The sequence below is a fragment of the Microcaecilia unicolor genome, chromosome 8 (genome assembly GCF_901765095.1).
Source record: "Microcaecilia unicolor chromosome 8, aMicUni1.1, whole genome shotgun sequence".
Lineage (NCBI taxonomy): Eukaryota > Metazoa > Chordata > Amphibia > Gymnophiona > Siphonopidae > Microcaecilia > Microcaecilia unicolor.
The window spans coordinates 226,835,894-226,850,730 of NC_044038.1; the positions used below are offsets into that span (position 1 = coordinate 226,835,894).

Below are 14,837 nucleotides of genomic sequence, written 5' to 3' on the forward strand. Positions count from 1 at the left end.
TTGTAGGTGCACTGAAAAAGAATTCTGCGCGCACCCAAAACCTGCACCTACACTACCGCAGGCCCTTTTTCAGCACGCAGAGCTCTTCCAGAAACAACAGGGCTTTTCATCCTCCTGTTGTATATGGTGGAACAGCTCTGCTGGTCACATTACTCTCTTTGTTTTTTGTCAATTTATTAGAAGCCAGGAGTGTGTTTGGCTGTCTTGGACATACATGCATTGAACCGTTAGAAACTAATAGTACTGATTTTTGCTTTTCTTAAAAGTTTTTTGAAAGTTCAAGATTGGATACGATGACTGTTTGCACGGAGAGTGTTAATGGAGTTTTTCTGACCACTGATGTTTTTCCTTGAGTAAGTAGAGAGGTGTAGTAGCCGTGTTAGTCCACTCTTAAAGGTTATCAATAGAAATCAAACAAAATAAAACATGGAAAAGAAAATAAGATGATACCTTTTTTATTGGACATAACTTAATACATTTCTTGATTAGCTTTCGAAGGTTGCCCTGCTTCGTCAGATCGGAAATAAGCAAATGTGTTAGCAGATAGTATATATAAGAGAAACATCAAAGCATTACTTTGACAGTCTGACAGAGTGGGAGGGTGGGGGTATGCATGGGGACATCAAAGCATTTCATTGATATTCTAACAGAATGGGTGTTGGTAGGTGAGAGGAGGGTAATAAACAGAGAAATAAACAGAGAAATACAGCTTTATGTTTTATAATGAGTTAGAAAACCCAGATCCTTATTAAGTCCTGTTTGTTGGGTGTCAAAATATTCAATCATTCTTATTTCAAAGGTCTTACGTTCCTGTATTGTTTTAAAATTACCTTTCAGTATTCTTACTGTGAAATCACTGGTGCAGTGTTCTGGTCTTGTAAAGTGTTGGCCCACAGGGGTGGGGGCTTGACTGGCACCGGCTATTTTCATGTGATGACTGTGCAGATTGAATCTTGTCTTAAGCATCTGGCCTGTTTCTCCAATATAGCATCCTTCGTTACATTTTTTACACTGAATGATATATACCACATTGGAAGATGAGCATGTAAAATAGTCCTTTATGTTGAATATTTTTCCTTTGTGAATGACTGTGGGGTCTTGTGAAATGTTTTGGCATAGTTTGCAGCTGGCTGTGTTACAGGGAAACGTGCCCTTTTCTTTTTCCGTCTGTGTTGGAAGTTTACTTCTGATCAGCTTGTGTTTTAAATTTGGTGGCTGTCGGAAGGCCAGCACTGGTGGGGATGGGAGTCTCCCACTCTGTCAGACTGTCAAAGTAATGCTTTGATGTTTCTCTTATATATACACTATCTGCTAACACATTTGCTTATTTCCGATCTGACGAAGAAGGGCAACCTTCGAAAGCTAATCAAGAAATGTATTAAGTTATGTCCAATAAAAAAGGTATCATCTTATTTTCTTTTCCATGTTTTATTTTGTTTGATTTCTATTGATATCCTTGAGTAAGATAATTGTCATTATTTTTGAAAGCTTTAACATCAAGGTTCACTGAGATCTTTTCTCCATACTTTTCCCACTCTTGCTCTCTGTTCTTTGATTGTTTCTATGAATCTGAATGTTTTTTTGTTGAGTTATTGTTCACATTCTGGAAAACCCCAATTACTTCGGAAGCTTGGGAAATGAGTAGCCTAGTGGTTAGTGCAGTGGACTTTGATCCTGGGACACTGGGTTCAATTCCCACTGTAGCTCCTTGTGACTCTGGGTGAGTCACTTAACCCTCCATTGCCCCTGGTACCAAATAAGTACCTGTATATATGTAAACCGCTTTGAATGTAGGTTGCAAAAAACACTGAAAGGTGGCATGTCAAGACCCAGTTCACTTTCCCTATTTGAGATTCTACATGGAATGCTGCTACTATTGGAGATTCTGTTGCTACTATTTGAGATTCTACATGGAAAGTTGCTAGTGGAGGAGTAGCCTAGTGGAGTGGAACATGGAATGTTGCTACTATTGGAGATTCTGTTGCTACTGTTTGAGCTTCTACATGGAATGTTGCTACTATTGGAGATTCTGTTGCTACTGTTTGAGATTCTACATGGAAAGTTGCTAGTGGAGGAGTAGCCTAGTGGTTAGTGCAGTGGAACATGGAATGTTGCTACTATTTGAGATTCTACATGGAATGTTGCTATTCCACTAGCAACATTCCATGTAGAAGCCTGCCCTTGCAGATCAGCAACGCGGCCTCGCAGGCTTCTGTTTCTGTGAGTCTGACGTCCTGTGCGGCCGCATTGCTGATCTGCAAGGGCAGGCTTCTACATGAAATGTTGCTAGTGGAGGAGTAGCCTAGTGGTTAGTGCAGTGGACTCTGATTCTGGGGAACTGGGTTTGAGTCCCACTACAGCTCCTTGTGACTCTGGGCAAGTCACTTAACCCTCCATTGCCCCAGGGTACAAAATAATACCTGTATATATGTAAACCGCTTTGAATGTAGTTGCAAAATACCACAGAAAGGTGGTATATCAAGTCCCATTTCCCTTTTATGGAGCAGACTCAGTACATGGCACCCAAAAATCGGTGCCAAGCGCTAGCCTATATTGGGCGCACCAGGCTGAGCACTCATTATAGAATGCCATGTAGCGCCAATTCCTGCCCCAAATTTGAGAGCTAGCATTTACATTAGCTGAAACCTGGTATAAATGTCAACGGCCACCTCACGGCATTTGGGGCATGTAAATTGTTCTATTTCATAAGACTGCACACAAATATTCAGAACATTTATGACCCGCCCATGACCACGCCACCTTTTGGATGGCACATGGCACTATGGGATTTGGATGCTCAGGATTATAGAATGGCAATGCACACACAAATCCAAATTAGTGCCAATAATTGATTGTTCGCATCCAATTATTGACTGTCATTGGCCTTCTTAGCTAGTAAGTTAGTTGCGTGCACATCTTGGATGATGCCCAAAGTTATAAATACATTCAAGGCAGTTTATATGGTATATACAGGTACTTATTTTGTACCTGGGGCAATGGAGGGTTAGGTGACTTGACCAGGGTCACAAGGAGCTACAGTGGGAATTGAACCCAGTGCCCCACGTCCACTGCACTAACCACTAGGCTACTCCTCCACAAGCAACATGCCATGTAGAATCTCAAATAGTAGCAACATTCCATGTAGCCGTCTCAACTAGGGAAAGGGAACGGGACTTGATATACCGCCTTTATGTGGTTTTTGCAACTACATTCAAAGTGGTTTACATGGTATATGCAGGTACTTATTTGTACCTGGGGAAATGGAGGGTTAAATGACTTGCCCACAGTCAGAAGGAGCTGCAGTGGGAATCGAACCCAGTTCCCCAGGATCAAAGTCTGTGAAGATCATTGTGTCTGTTTGCTCATGTAGGAATAAACCACTGGTGTTTACCGTAGCCAGCTTGACCTTTACAGAGAAGGAAGCATCTCAGGTGTCTGATACAGCACTAAGTAGCCCTGGAAAAATACCATCATTAGTTGCAGATCTGCAGTCCTTGCCAATCTGCTCTCATTGTGTCTTAGTGTGGCAATGTCAGAGTAAAAACATACAGTGAGACGTTGAGAAATGCCCATCAGTCTTCTCTCAATAGAAGTATTGAGAAAAATCTTCATTCATGTTTGATGCATTTAATTAATCCGGAAGAAAGAATAATAAGAAAGACTCAGAGGGCAAAAAGGAACGGGGTATTTTGCAATACAGCAGTGCAATCAAAGTTTAAATAAATGTAACTAGTGATTTCTGCCAAATCATACCCTCCTAAATATTATTTTGGTTCCAAATCCTGACATGGGATTTAATATCATACGTACCATTGCCTGCCTTGTGCCTTTTATCCTAGGAAAAGGCCAATAAAAATAATCCCTGCACCGTCCTGAGTGAGCTGTTTTGGGTCGGAACGAGGCCTCTGGCTAAGTGTTGGCGTTTCAGTGCCCAGTAGAGCCCGGTGTTGTTTTCAGACTGCACCTGGGCGTGTGCTGCAGTTGGGAAGGGGCCTGGCCTGCTGCTCACATTCATTTGTGAGGTGAGCCCAGACAGGCCTTTGCCACTGCATCTGCTGCAGGCAGTGAGGTACAGTGGCAGTGGAGCTGGAGCCACTTTGGCTGTGTCTCGGGGCAAGCCCCTTCTGCCTCGCATCACCTTATGCCTGGAACAGATTTCCCGAGCCCATACGCCATGCGCCCTCCCTGCCTATCTTCAAGTCCTTACTCAAAGCCCATCTCTTCTCCCTTGCTTTTGGCGCCTAACCACCTTCCCCATTCATGTTACCTACACTGACTACAGAGTTTGTAACCTCTAGATTGTAAGCTACCTACACTGACTACATAAGTTGTAAGTTACCTACACTGACTACATAGTTTGTAACCTTTAGATTGTAAGCTCTCTTGAGCAGGGACTGTCCTTCCCCATGTTAAACTTGTACAGAGCTGCGTAACCCTGGCAGCGCTATAGAAATGCTAAGTAGTAGTAGTAGTAGTAGTAAGTCTTTGGGGCATGTGTGTAGATTTTTTTTTTTTTTTGGAGCCCTGGGATGGTGTGTGTTTCAGGTTTAGGGTGAGAATTGTACCTGCAGTCTTTCTCCAGAGGGGATGGGGGGACTTAGTCATGCTTGCTAGTGTAAAAATTAAGTCTTGGGTTAGAATCCCTGCAACACTTCTCTGTTAATCCTTGCTTTAAAAATGAAGTGAGTTTATTTTTTTTGACTCCTTATTTGAATAGGTGCAGACATTTTAAGCACACGTTCTCCCCACCATGGCCACTGATGAAGTTTTTCTCCTGTGAAGAACCTCTATACTACCAGTGCTGCAGACTGACTTCTGGAACTGTCTGGAGAAACCATCCGTTTTCATGTTTTTATTATTAAAGTTGTTTCCTATTATTCCCTTACCCTTAATTGTTCTGTCTGTTTACCTGTCTTATCTAGATTGTAAGCTCTTTGAGCAGGGACTGTCTTTTTGTGTATGGTGTGCAGCGCTGCCTATGCCTTGTAGCACTATAGAAGTGATAAGTAGTAATAGTAGTAGTAATGTAGAAGCCTGCCCGTGCAGGACATCAGACTCACAGAAACAGAAGCCTGAGCGGCCACATTAGTGATCTGCAAGGGCCGACTTCTACATGGAATGTTGCTAGTGGAATAGCAACTATCCATGTAGAATCTCAAATAGTAGCAACAGTGGAGGAGTGGCCTAGTGGTTAGGGTGGTGGACTTTGGTCCTGGGGAACTGAGGAACTGAGTTTGATTCCCACTTCAGGCACAGGCAGCTCCTTGTGACTCTGGGCAAGTCACTTAACCCTCCATTGCCCCATGTAAGCTGCATTGAGCCTGCCATGAGTGGGAAAGCACAGGTTACAAATGTAACAAATAAAATAAATTCTCCACTGTCATCTGTCAGTCAACCAGTTTCCAATCTGGTTTACCACTTTGGGTCTTAACTTCAGCCCTCTCATTTTATTCAGAAGACTCCAGCAAGGAGCCATATCGAAGGCTTTGCTGAAACCCAAGTAGATTATATCTAGTGAGTGTCCTTTATTCAGTTCTCTGGTCACCCAGTCAAAGAAATCAATCAGATTCATTTTTCACAATATACTATTTGTTTGTGCTTATCTGCATTCTGTGAAAGAACAGCCTAAGTGGACTTGGCTGGATAGAGAAAGAAGCGCCTAACCCAGTGAGTAATCTAAATGTGCTGACGAAAGAGGAACTGTCATCTGACTATACTCCCTTTTAGAAACACCTTGTCCTGTAAGTCCCAAAATGGGCTGGGTGACAGTCTCCCAGGGCCTCTAAGCAGAAAGAAAAATGCTCTGCCCTCAACCCAAAAGAATTGGAGAATACGGTGAAGGCGCTGAGGCTCAGGCTCCTGTTTGGACTGAAGTCTCAGAATGGCCAGTGTTGTCTTTAACCATACTAACAACGTGAACGACAGCAAATTCCTTTGTTCTCTGCTAATCTATTACTTGGAAATGCAAATAAATGTGAATATAGTTTTGAAGTTCTCCTCCTTCTCATCTATCTCTCCTGTATCCTCTACCGTACAGCTCCCATAACTTCTCCTGTTGCAGCAATGACATCTCCTCCATCACTTGCACACTTTCTAGCCCCACTCAAGGAAGAAAATCTGCAAGCTCCGATTCTGGAGGACACTTGCGTGCCATCATCCTTTCTCACTAAGCACCCTGTAATGTTACAGCCAGGGCCCTGTGTAGGCAATACGAATAAATGGAAGCCTCTTTATGAGAAAGGAAAAATCAGGTGATGGTGGTGATTCTCTAAGTGGTATCAACCATACCAATAGGCGGACTGGCCGGATAAACATTGGAAGAGCTTTACAGCTCTTTGAATAAAGTTCTGTTGTCAAACAAAATGAATTGGTTACCTCAAAGGAAATCTCACTGTCCTGATCAAACTCAGAATACCTGCAATGGTCTCTGACGTACGTCCATAATAGCAGTTATGATCAAAATCAGTGTATTTTGTATGGCTTTATAGCATTACTAGTAAAAAAAAGGCCCGTTTCTGACACAAATGAAATGGGCACTAGCAAGGTTTTCCTTGGAGTGTGTATGTTTGAGAGAGTGTGTGTGAGAGTGACTGTGTGAGAGAGAGATAGAGAGAGAGAGAGAGAGAGAGAGAGAGAGAGAGAGAGAGAGAGTGAATGTGCAAGTGTGTGTGTGTGACAGAGAGAGAGTGAGACTGGGTGCGAGTGTGTCTGTGAGAGAGAGAGAGTGTGTGTGTGAGCATGAGAGTGTGTGCCAGGGGCCCCCTCCCTCCCGCCCTCCGAGTTCCAGGGTCGTCCCCCCTCCCTCCGAGTTCCAGGGTTGTTGTCCCTCCCTCTGAGTTCCAGGGTTGTCCCCTCCCTGCCTCCGAGTTCCAGGGTTGTCCCCTCCCTACCTCCCTCCGAGTTTCAGGGTCCCCTCCCTCCCCTGCATTATGCTCTCTCCCCTGCATTCATCCATATGCAGGCAACGTCCTCTGTGCCCTGCCCCCTCCATCCATCCATGTGCAGCATCTCTCCCCTGCCCCATCCACCTCCCTCCGAGTTCCAGGCCCCCCTCCCTCCCATTTCCAGGGGCCCCTCTCCCTCTGTCCCTCCGTCCCTCCCTCCCAGTTCCAGGGTCCCATGGAACTGGGAGGGAGGGGGGACGGAGAACGTTGGAGGAGTGACGTCAGCAGGTGGTTATAATCCCAGTGACACACATTGGAACGTTGGAGGAGAACATTGGAGGAGTGATGTCAGCAGGTGGTTACGATCCCAGTGAGACACAATGGAATGTTGGAGTAGCACATTTTTATATTAGATTAGATACAGTTTAAGCCTTGTGCCTTCTACATTATAGAGTATTGTACCACCTTCATCTTTCAGCCAAAATGCATGCTGGAAACTGTGCTTTCACAACAGCGGGCATACTGTAAAGTTCAAAGCTGGTCCAAGGCTGGTGCTAAATTTTTGGCCATAGCAAACACATATTAAATAGCAGGTGGAGGAGAGTATACCGCACTAATTTCCAGGCAGAACACCAAAAGACGCAGAGGCATAATAGAAAAGCGTCGCCGAGATCGAATAAATAACAGCTTGTCAGAACTGAGACGATTGGTGCCTAGTGCTTTTGAGAAACAGGTAAATATGATTTGAACAGCGTTCTCATTTTTGTGGGGTTACTTACAAAATACTTAACTGTTTAATTGCGTTAAGATGTGTCTTCCCAGATATATATTTCAAATAGATCCATGGTTTCATTTCTCTCTCCTGCTCTCTTGTATTCTCCTCAGGGATCAGCAAAATTGGAAAAAGCTGAAATTTTGCAGATGACTGTGGATCATCTTAAAATGCTGCACACAGCAGGAGGGGAAGGTAGATGTCTGTTTTACGAAACAGAAAATGCGCAGGACTAAAAGTAATACCACAGAAGGCTTCCTAGGAATACTGGTTTTAAGCATACTGGTTTTAGGACTCTATAGCTGGTAAACGTGTTGGGTACAGTAAATTCAAATGAAGGGGTCCCTCCCTTGAAATAGCTTTAGAAAGGACTTTTAGCACAGAGGGTCCAAAAGCAGCCACAAGTGGGCACTTTTTATTCCTTGGGGTCATTTTTGTTTGGATGTGAAACTTGGGAGAATTTGATTGGTCTCATCTTCCAGTAGACTTTCTTACAGGTTCACTGCAGGCTGCAGAATACAAATAACATAAACAAAAGCTTTCTTGAGAAAATTTATTGCTGCTCCCAAGGGTTTGTTCAGGTTATGTAACACAGGTTCAACTGAACAAACCCTTTGGAGGAGTGGCCTACTGGTTAGAGCACTGGTCTTGCAATCCAGAGGTGGCCAGTTCAAATCCCACTGCTGCTCCTTGTGATCTTGGGCAAGTCACTTAAACCTCCATTGCCTCAGGTACAAACTTAGATTGTGAGCCCTCCTGGGACAGAGAAATATCCAGAGTACATGAATGTAACTCACCCTGAGCTACTACTGAAAAATGTGTGAGCAAAATCTAAATAAAAACCTAATTCATAGGTGACATTTATATGCAAAGACTTTCTCATTTTACTGCATAAACACTAATATATTTTATTTTAGTGAACATGCTGCTTTATTGACATATGTCAAAACGCCTTAGCCGAGTGGCTAAGGATATATCTGGCTAGATCAGCCACATTGACTGGGGAACAGCAGCTAACTGCTTTGTGAAAACAGGTAGCTAGATTCGACCATGGCAAATAATGGCATTCCAAAAGGCAGGATTAGGTCAGGAGAGATAACTATGAACATACCTTGGATGAACAAAATATGCATCGTTATACAGGCAGTTTTGTATCACTTGTTGAAGTAGGCGCAAATGTGCTTGCACTTTGTCTCCTGTCCAGCAGATGAAAGACACTCTTGTACAACTGACTCCTCCTTCATCCCATTCCTTGAATTCTGATCCACGTAAGATACCCCTGAAGAATCAGGGCCACCACCTTTCTGAGCTCCCTCCATTCTAGGTCTAAACAGCAGACACGTGATTGCATCAGACCCCCAAGATCACGAGGAGGTAGCACCATGATTGTGGTCATGTTTGGAGAAAGATATAAGAAGAGGATTGAGAGGGAGGTGGAAGACATAGGTAAGGGAAGCTAGTGTTAGGTTTAACAGGATAGTAATGGAAGTTCCCCACAGAGGGAGCTTATAGAAGCAAGTAGCCAACATGGAGCAGGTGCCAAGCATCTTGATCACTACTACCTTGCCAGCCTAATGCTCCAGGGAAAGATCATAGAGAACTTACTCGGTGTCTCCATCTTGGAGGATCTATTCAATACTACAGGTCTCTCCCATCAGAAGAAGAGAGTGGAGGAACTTGCAACTCAGTTAGCAAGATGGGTGAAACTAAAACACCTTGTGAGGGCAACATGGATCTTTTGCTCATGGAGCGGTGAGGAGTGACCTAGTGCAGGGGCGTAGCTATGGGTGCAACGACGGCGACGACGACAGACTTAGTCTAAGACTCTTCTTGCCTGCAGCGGCAAGCGGGTGGGCGTAAAAGCAGCAAGCAGCCAGGCTCGACTCCATCCTTCGCTTCCTGCCCTCTCAGCGTTCCGCCCGCCCGAAAGGAAATGACATCAGAGGAAGGCGGGACGGCACAGAGAGAGGGCAGGAAGCAAAGGATGGAGTCGAGCCTGGCTGCTTGCTGCTTTTACGCCCGCCCGTTGGCCACTGCAACTTTGGGAGTGGAGTGGAAGTGAGCCAGCAGCCAGCCCATCTAGTCCACTCAAGGAGGGGGAATCCTCATTGACGTCACAGTGGCACGGAGATTCTCTGTCTTTCACGAGGCTGGGAAGCAGGCAGAGTGCACGTGGAGATTCCCCCGACCAGGGGAGCTGTGACACTTAACGTCTCTCTGCTTTAGATCTGCGCAGGAAGTAGTTAAGGGCAACTTAAGCAAGTATAGATGAGGGATCATAGCAGGGGTAGGGGTGGGGGGGTGGCAGGAAAGATTCTCGCACACCCGTGGACTGGCTCCCTATAATGAGGAGCGTGTTCAGCCATCCTGGGTTTGCGTTCTGTAGGAAAATCACTGGGACGATCAGAGGCTGCAAAGCCACACGTATTTAAACCTTTTTTAGTAAGGCCTCGAGGTAGAAAATGAATTATGCCACGTCCTTAATGTGCCTTTAAATGAGAAATTGCTTCTCTCTATTAATTCTAATTTCTCTTGTAGATGGGCATCTGATTGCATAAAATACCCTGAGATTAATGTTCCTAATCATTCTAATACTCTGTATAAGGTCAACTACCCAGAGGTAACATGAAGGAGTGGAAAAGATTTATGTTGCTGTATGCTACTCACACCTAGTTCCCGCCCATATTAGCTCTGGACCCACCCAAAATGTCAGGTCTGGCTACGCCACTGACCTAGCGGTTAGAGCACTGGTTTTGACATCCATTCCATTCATTGCATCAGGTACAAATTTAGACTGTGAGCCCTCCAGGGACAGGGGAATACCCAATGCGCCTGAATGTAACTCACCTTGAGCTACTACTGAAAAAGGCGTCAGCAAATCCAAATAAATAAAAAAAATAACAAAGACAAAGAATCAGCCAAGCGCTGAAATCCCACTACGATTTTAATGGGAGCAAGTAAAAGCTGGCATAGCTCTACCTAGGACTTCCCCTTTGAATTCATGTGCCCCATTGTAACTGCTCTGCACAGAATCTGGGGATTGTGAAAACTCTTGTTTCCTGTGGAATACAACCTGTTTATCTAGTGTCTTGTAATAATGTGAGATCAGTTTGGAACCACGTCTGCTGAATAGTCTGTAATTATTTGGAGTTACATAACAGAAATTACTCTAGAAGCAGAAAAATATTTTCTTTACACCGGGCCTCCACCCAAGGTCCACTAAAGTAACTAATTTGACTTCAGATGAAAGTAACTAATTACCTGAGTTTTTGAGACCTTAGAAGCAGTGGCATAGCCAGAAAGGTTTAACAGGGGGTGGGCCCCCTGCTTCCCCCCCCCCCCCCCCCTCGGTTACCTTAAAATCGCCTCTGCTCTGCTCCAGTGTTTGCCCATCCTTTAGAAAACAGGAAGTTGTGTCAGAAGGGGTGGGATGGTTCAGAGAGAACGTCCCAGTGCAGGCAGCCTATGAGTGCTGCTGCCGCTGCCCGGGCAACGATTGGAGGGAGATGATTTTAAGGCATGTGCGGGGAGGTGGGAGGGGGGTAGCGGTCTGACAAGGGATGTGTATGCAACACACGCACATAGAATAAATACGTCACTGCTTAGAAGTCCCTCACCAGGTGCTCCTTCTTCAGATGAATTCTGGGCACTCTTCAGCTGTTTACCCATAGGAAAAAAACCCAGCTCAAAATTGGGCCCTCCCTGTGAGGAAAAGTGCCCATGCACTGGGAGAGGCTGAGGGCTTTGAGTAGGACATATGTACCTCCTTTGGTATTGGGCAAGCATTGAATGTAAGGAAAAGTTTGCAAATGTCGCAGCCATAGGAGCCAACTTTTCAAAATTATTAGGGGTGCTAAGCCCAGTGGAAATAACCCCTCCCTGGACACATACAAGGAATTTTCTCAATTATTGGGGGTGCTCAAGCACCCACAGAGTCGGCTCCTATGACTCGCAGCAGTTCTGGCATTACGAGGAACAACCAGAGCAATTCTCTATGAAGTCCAAAGTCTCCCCAAAACTGAAGGAGGCACATCCCACTGGCAATGCTCTGGGCTCCATCATGTCAACCCCAGACCTGTTCAGCTAAGGGATTACTAACAAACTGCATTCCTCCCGTTCCTCTCACACATATATAATGACCTTGTCTAAGCGACCACTTGAATCCTACTTATATTGTTTCACCGAAGGTGGAAAGTTTCAGAAATGATGGGGATCTTTCAAGGAAACATTGCTCGGAAAAGGGTACTTTCTAAGAGAAATGTGCGCTAGCATTTTTTGCTGGATTCATTTTGCCATGAAAATCACCACATATATCTCATGTGGCTCCCAAACCACAGACTTGCACATCTAGAAATGATTAAGCTTTGGCACGGAAAGGTGTTTCTCAACACTGTGGTAATCAGCAGTTCCTTGTTCTATCTTGCCCAGGCAGATGTCTCAAATGAGCAGGTTGTGAAAGACCAAGTGAGGAGGAGACCAGTCCCATGATCCCTCCCTCAACTCTTCCACTCCCAATGAGGCAGGAGTATAAATTCCAGCCAAGGTTAGCTGTGGAGATTCAGATACAACTCCTGAAGGTACCATGAAGGCAGCAGGCGGCATCTTCCTAACCGTGGTTCTCCTCTCCCTCTGGGCAGAGCAGCAGGCTGTGTCTCTTCAGCAAAGTGAAGGTGAGTAGAGGGAGCCGCCTCACATCAATGCAGATTACAGCTCAAGAATGTAGCTCCAGGTTCCTCTTTCATGTAGCGATGGTAAAATGACACTCACCAGACTTCTTAAAGAAAGTGGGACTCGATAAATTGCTTTTCTGTGGGGTTTTTTGCAACTACATTCAAAGCAATTGATATATTATATACAAGTACTTATTTTGTACGTGAGGCAATAGAGGGTTAAGTGATTTGCTCAGAGTCACAAGGAGCTGCAGTGGGACTTGAGCCCAGTTCCCCAGGATCAAAGTCAGCTATACTAACCACTAGGCCAGTCCTCCAACTAGCAACATCTTGTGTAGAATCTCAAATAGTAGCAACATTCCATGTAGAATCTGAATTAGTAGCAACATTCCATGTAGAATCTCAAATAGGGAAAGGGAATTGGGACTTGACGTACCACCTTTCTGTGGTTTTTTGCAACTACATTCAAAGCAGTTTACATATATTCAGGTACTTATTTTATACCAGGGGCAATGGAGGGTTAAGTGACTTGCCCACAGTCACAAGGAGCTGCAGTGGGAATTGAACCCAGTTCTCCAGGATCAAAGTCTGCTGCACTAACCACTAGGCTACTCCTCCACTAGCAACATTCCATATAGAATCTCAAATAGTAGCAACAGAATCTCAATAGTAGCAACATTCCATGTAGAATCTCAAATAGGGAAAGGGAAATGGGACTTGATAGACCGCCTTTCTGTGGTTCTTGCAACTACATTCAAAGCGGTTTACATACTACACACAGGTACTTATTTGTACCTGGGGCAATGGAGGGTTAAGTGATTTACCCAGAGTCAGAAGGAGCTGCACTGGGAATTGAGCCCAGTTCCCCAGGATCAAAGTCTATTGCACTAACCACAAGACGACTCCTCCAGAGTGAGCATTATGTCAAAAAGAGAACATTTTCTTTAAAAAAAAAACACACACACACACTCTCTGGGGGATTCTATATATGGCGACTAAAGATTTGCAGGTTTGCACACCTAACTTAACTGATCAGTGAGACAATAAGCACCAATAATTGGCTGCTAATAACCAATTATTGGTGTTAATTGGCCTTAATTGGGATTCACTCATGGATTGTATTCTCTAGCACTCCGCATGTAAATCCTATAGCGCATAAATTCAAGGGGGCATGACGAAGAGCATTTTGGGAGTGTTCCAGGAGTGTTCCCAGAATTTCTTTTCACATTGTTACAGAATAGACCCCCATCAGCGTCTAATTTAGCTGCTGGCTTTTACGCCTACATTTCATTTGAGACATCTGCCTGGGCAAGATAGGACAAGGAAGTGACGATTACCACAGTGTTGTGAAACACCTTTCTGTGACAAAGCTTAATCGTTTCTGGGTATGCAGTCTGTGACTTGGGAGCCACATGAGACGTGATGATTTTCATGGCAAAATGAATTCAGCAAAAAAATGACATTTTTGCTAGCGCACATTTCTCTTAGAAAATACCCTTTTCCAAGCAATATTTCCTTGAAAGATCCCCGTCATTTCTGATACTTGCCACTTTCACAGAACAATGTAAGTAGGATTCAAATGGTCACTTAGACAAGGCCATTATATGTGTGTAAGAGGAACAGGAGGAATGTAGTTTGCTACTAATCCCTCAGCTGAACAGGGATGGGGTTGACATGATGGAGCCCAGGGTGTGCCTCCTTCAGTTTTGGGCAGACTTTGGACCCCAGGGCAATTGCTATGGTTGTTCCTCCTAATGCCAGCACTGCTGTAATTCCAAGTGCCTCAAGATAGGCATCATTTATACGCTTACTATTTTTGATCCTTTACAGAATAGCAGTGCTTAAATGTTTCAGCGCTATTGGGAAAAAGAGTGCGCTCTGTTTAAAGAGTGCATACTCTTTCCCAATAGTGCACAGAAGTGTGGGCGTGCAACGAAATGTGATGGTTCACACGTGTGAACACTGTCAGGAAAAGAGTACATAAGTGTTGCCATACTGGGACAGACCGAATGGTCCATCAAGCCCAGGCATCCTGTTTCCAACAGTGGCCAATCCAGGTCACAAATACCTGGCAAGATCCCCAAAAAAGTACAAAATCATTTTATGCTGCTTATCCCAGAAATAGTGGATTTTCCCCAAGTCCAGTTTAATAATGGTCTATGGACTTTTCCTTTAGGAAGCCGTCCAAACCTTTTTAAAACTCTGCTAAGCTAACCACCTTTACCACATTTTCTGGCAACGAATTCCAGAGTTGAATTACTTGTTGAGTGAAGAAAAATTTTCTCTGATTTGTTTTAAATTTACTACTTTGTAGCTTCATCGCATGCCCCCTAGTCCTAGTATTTTTGGAAAGCGTAAGCAGACGCTTCATGTCTACCCGTTCCACTCCACTCATTATTTTATAGCCCTCTATCACAGCCTCTTTACATATACTCCCTGATTCTATATAAGGTACCCAAAGTTGAATGCCCAACTTCAAGCACGCTTCTGAGATGTTCACGCAAATAAATT

General features: G+C 44.3%; 1 protein-coding gene across 3 annotated transcripts in view; it reads left to right on the forward strand.

Moving 5' to 3' along the window:
- Nucleotides 1-12,207: 12,207 nt before the first annotated feature.
- Nucleotides 12,208-14,837, forward strand: part of LOC115475954 (perlwapin-like) — a 33,479-nt gene continuing 30,849 nt past the window's right edge. For all 3 annotated transcript variants that reach the window (XM_030212038.1, XM_030212039.1, XM_030212040.1), the window contains exon 1: nucleotides 12,208-12,326. In XM_030212038.1, coding sequence (XP_030067898.1) covers nucleotides 12,239-12,326 — 88 coding nt within the window. In that variant the 5' untranslated portion in view covers nucleotides 12,208-12,238. The remainder of the gene's footprint in view (nucleotides 12,327-14,837) is intronic.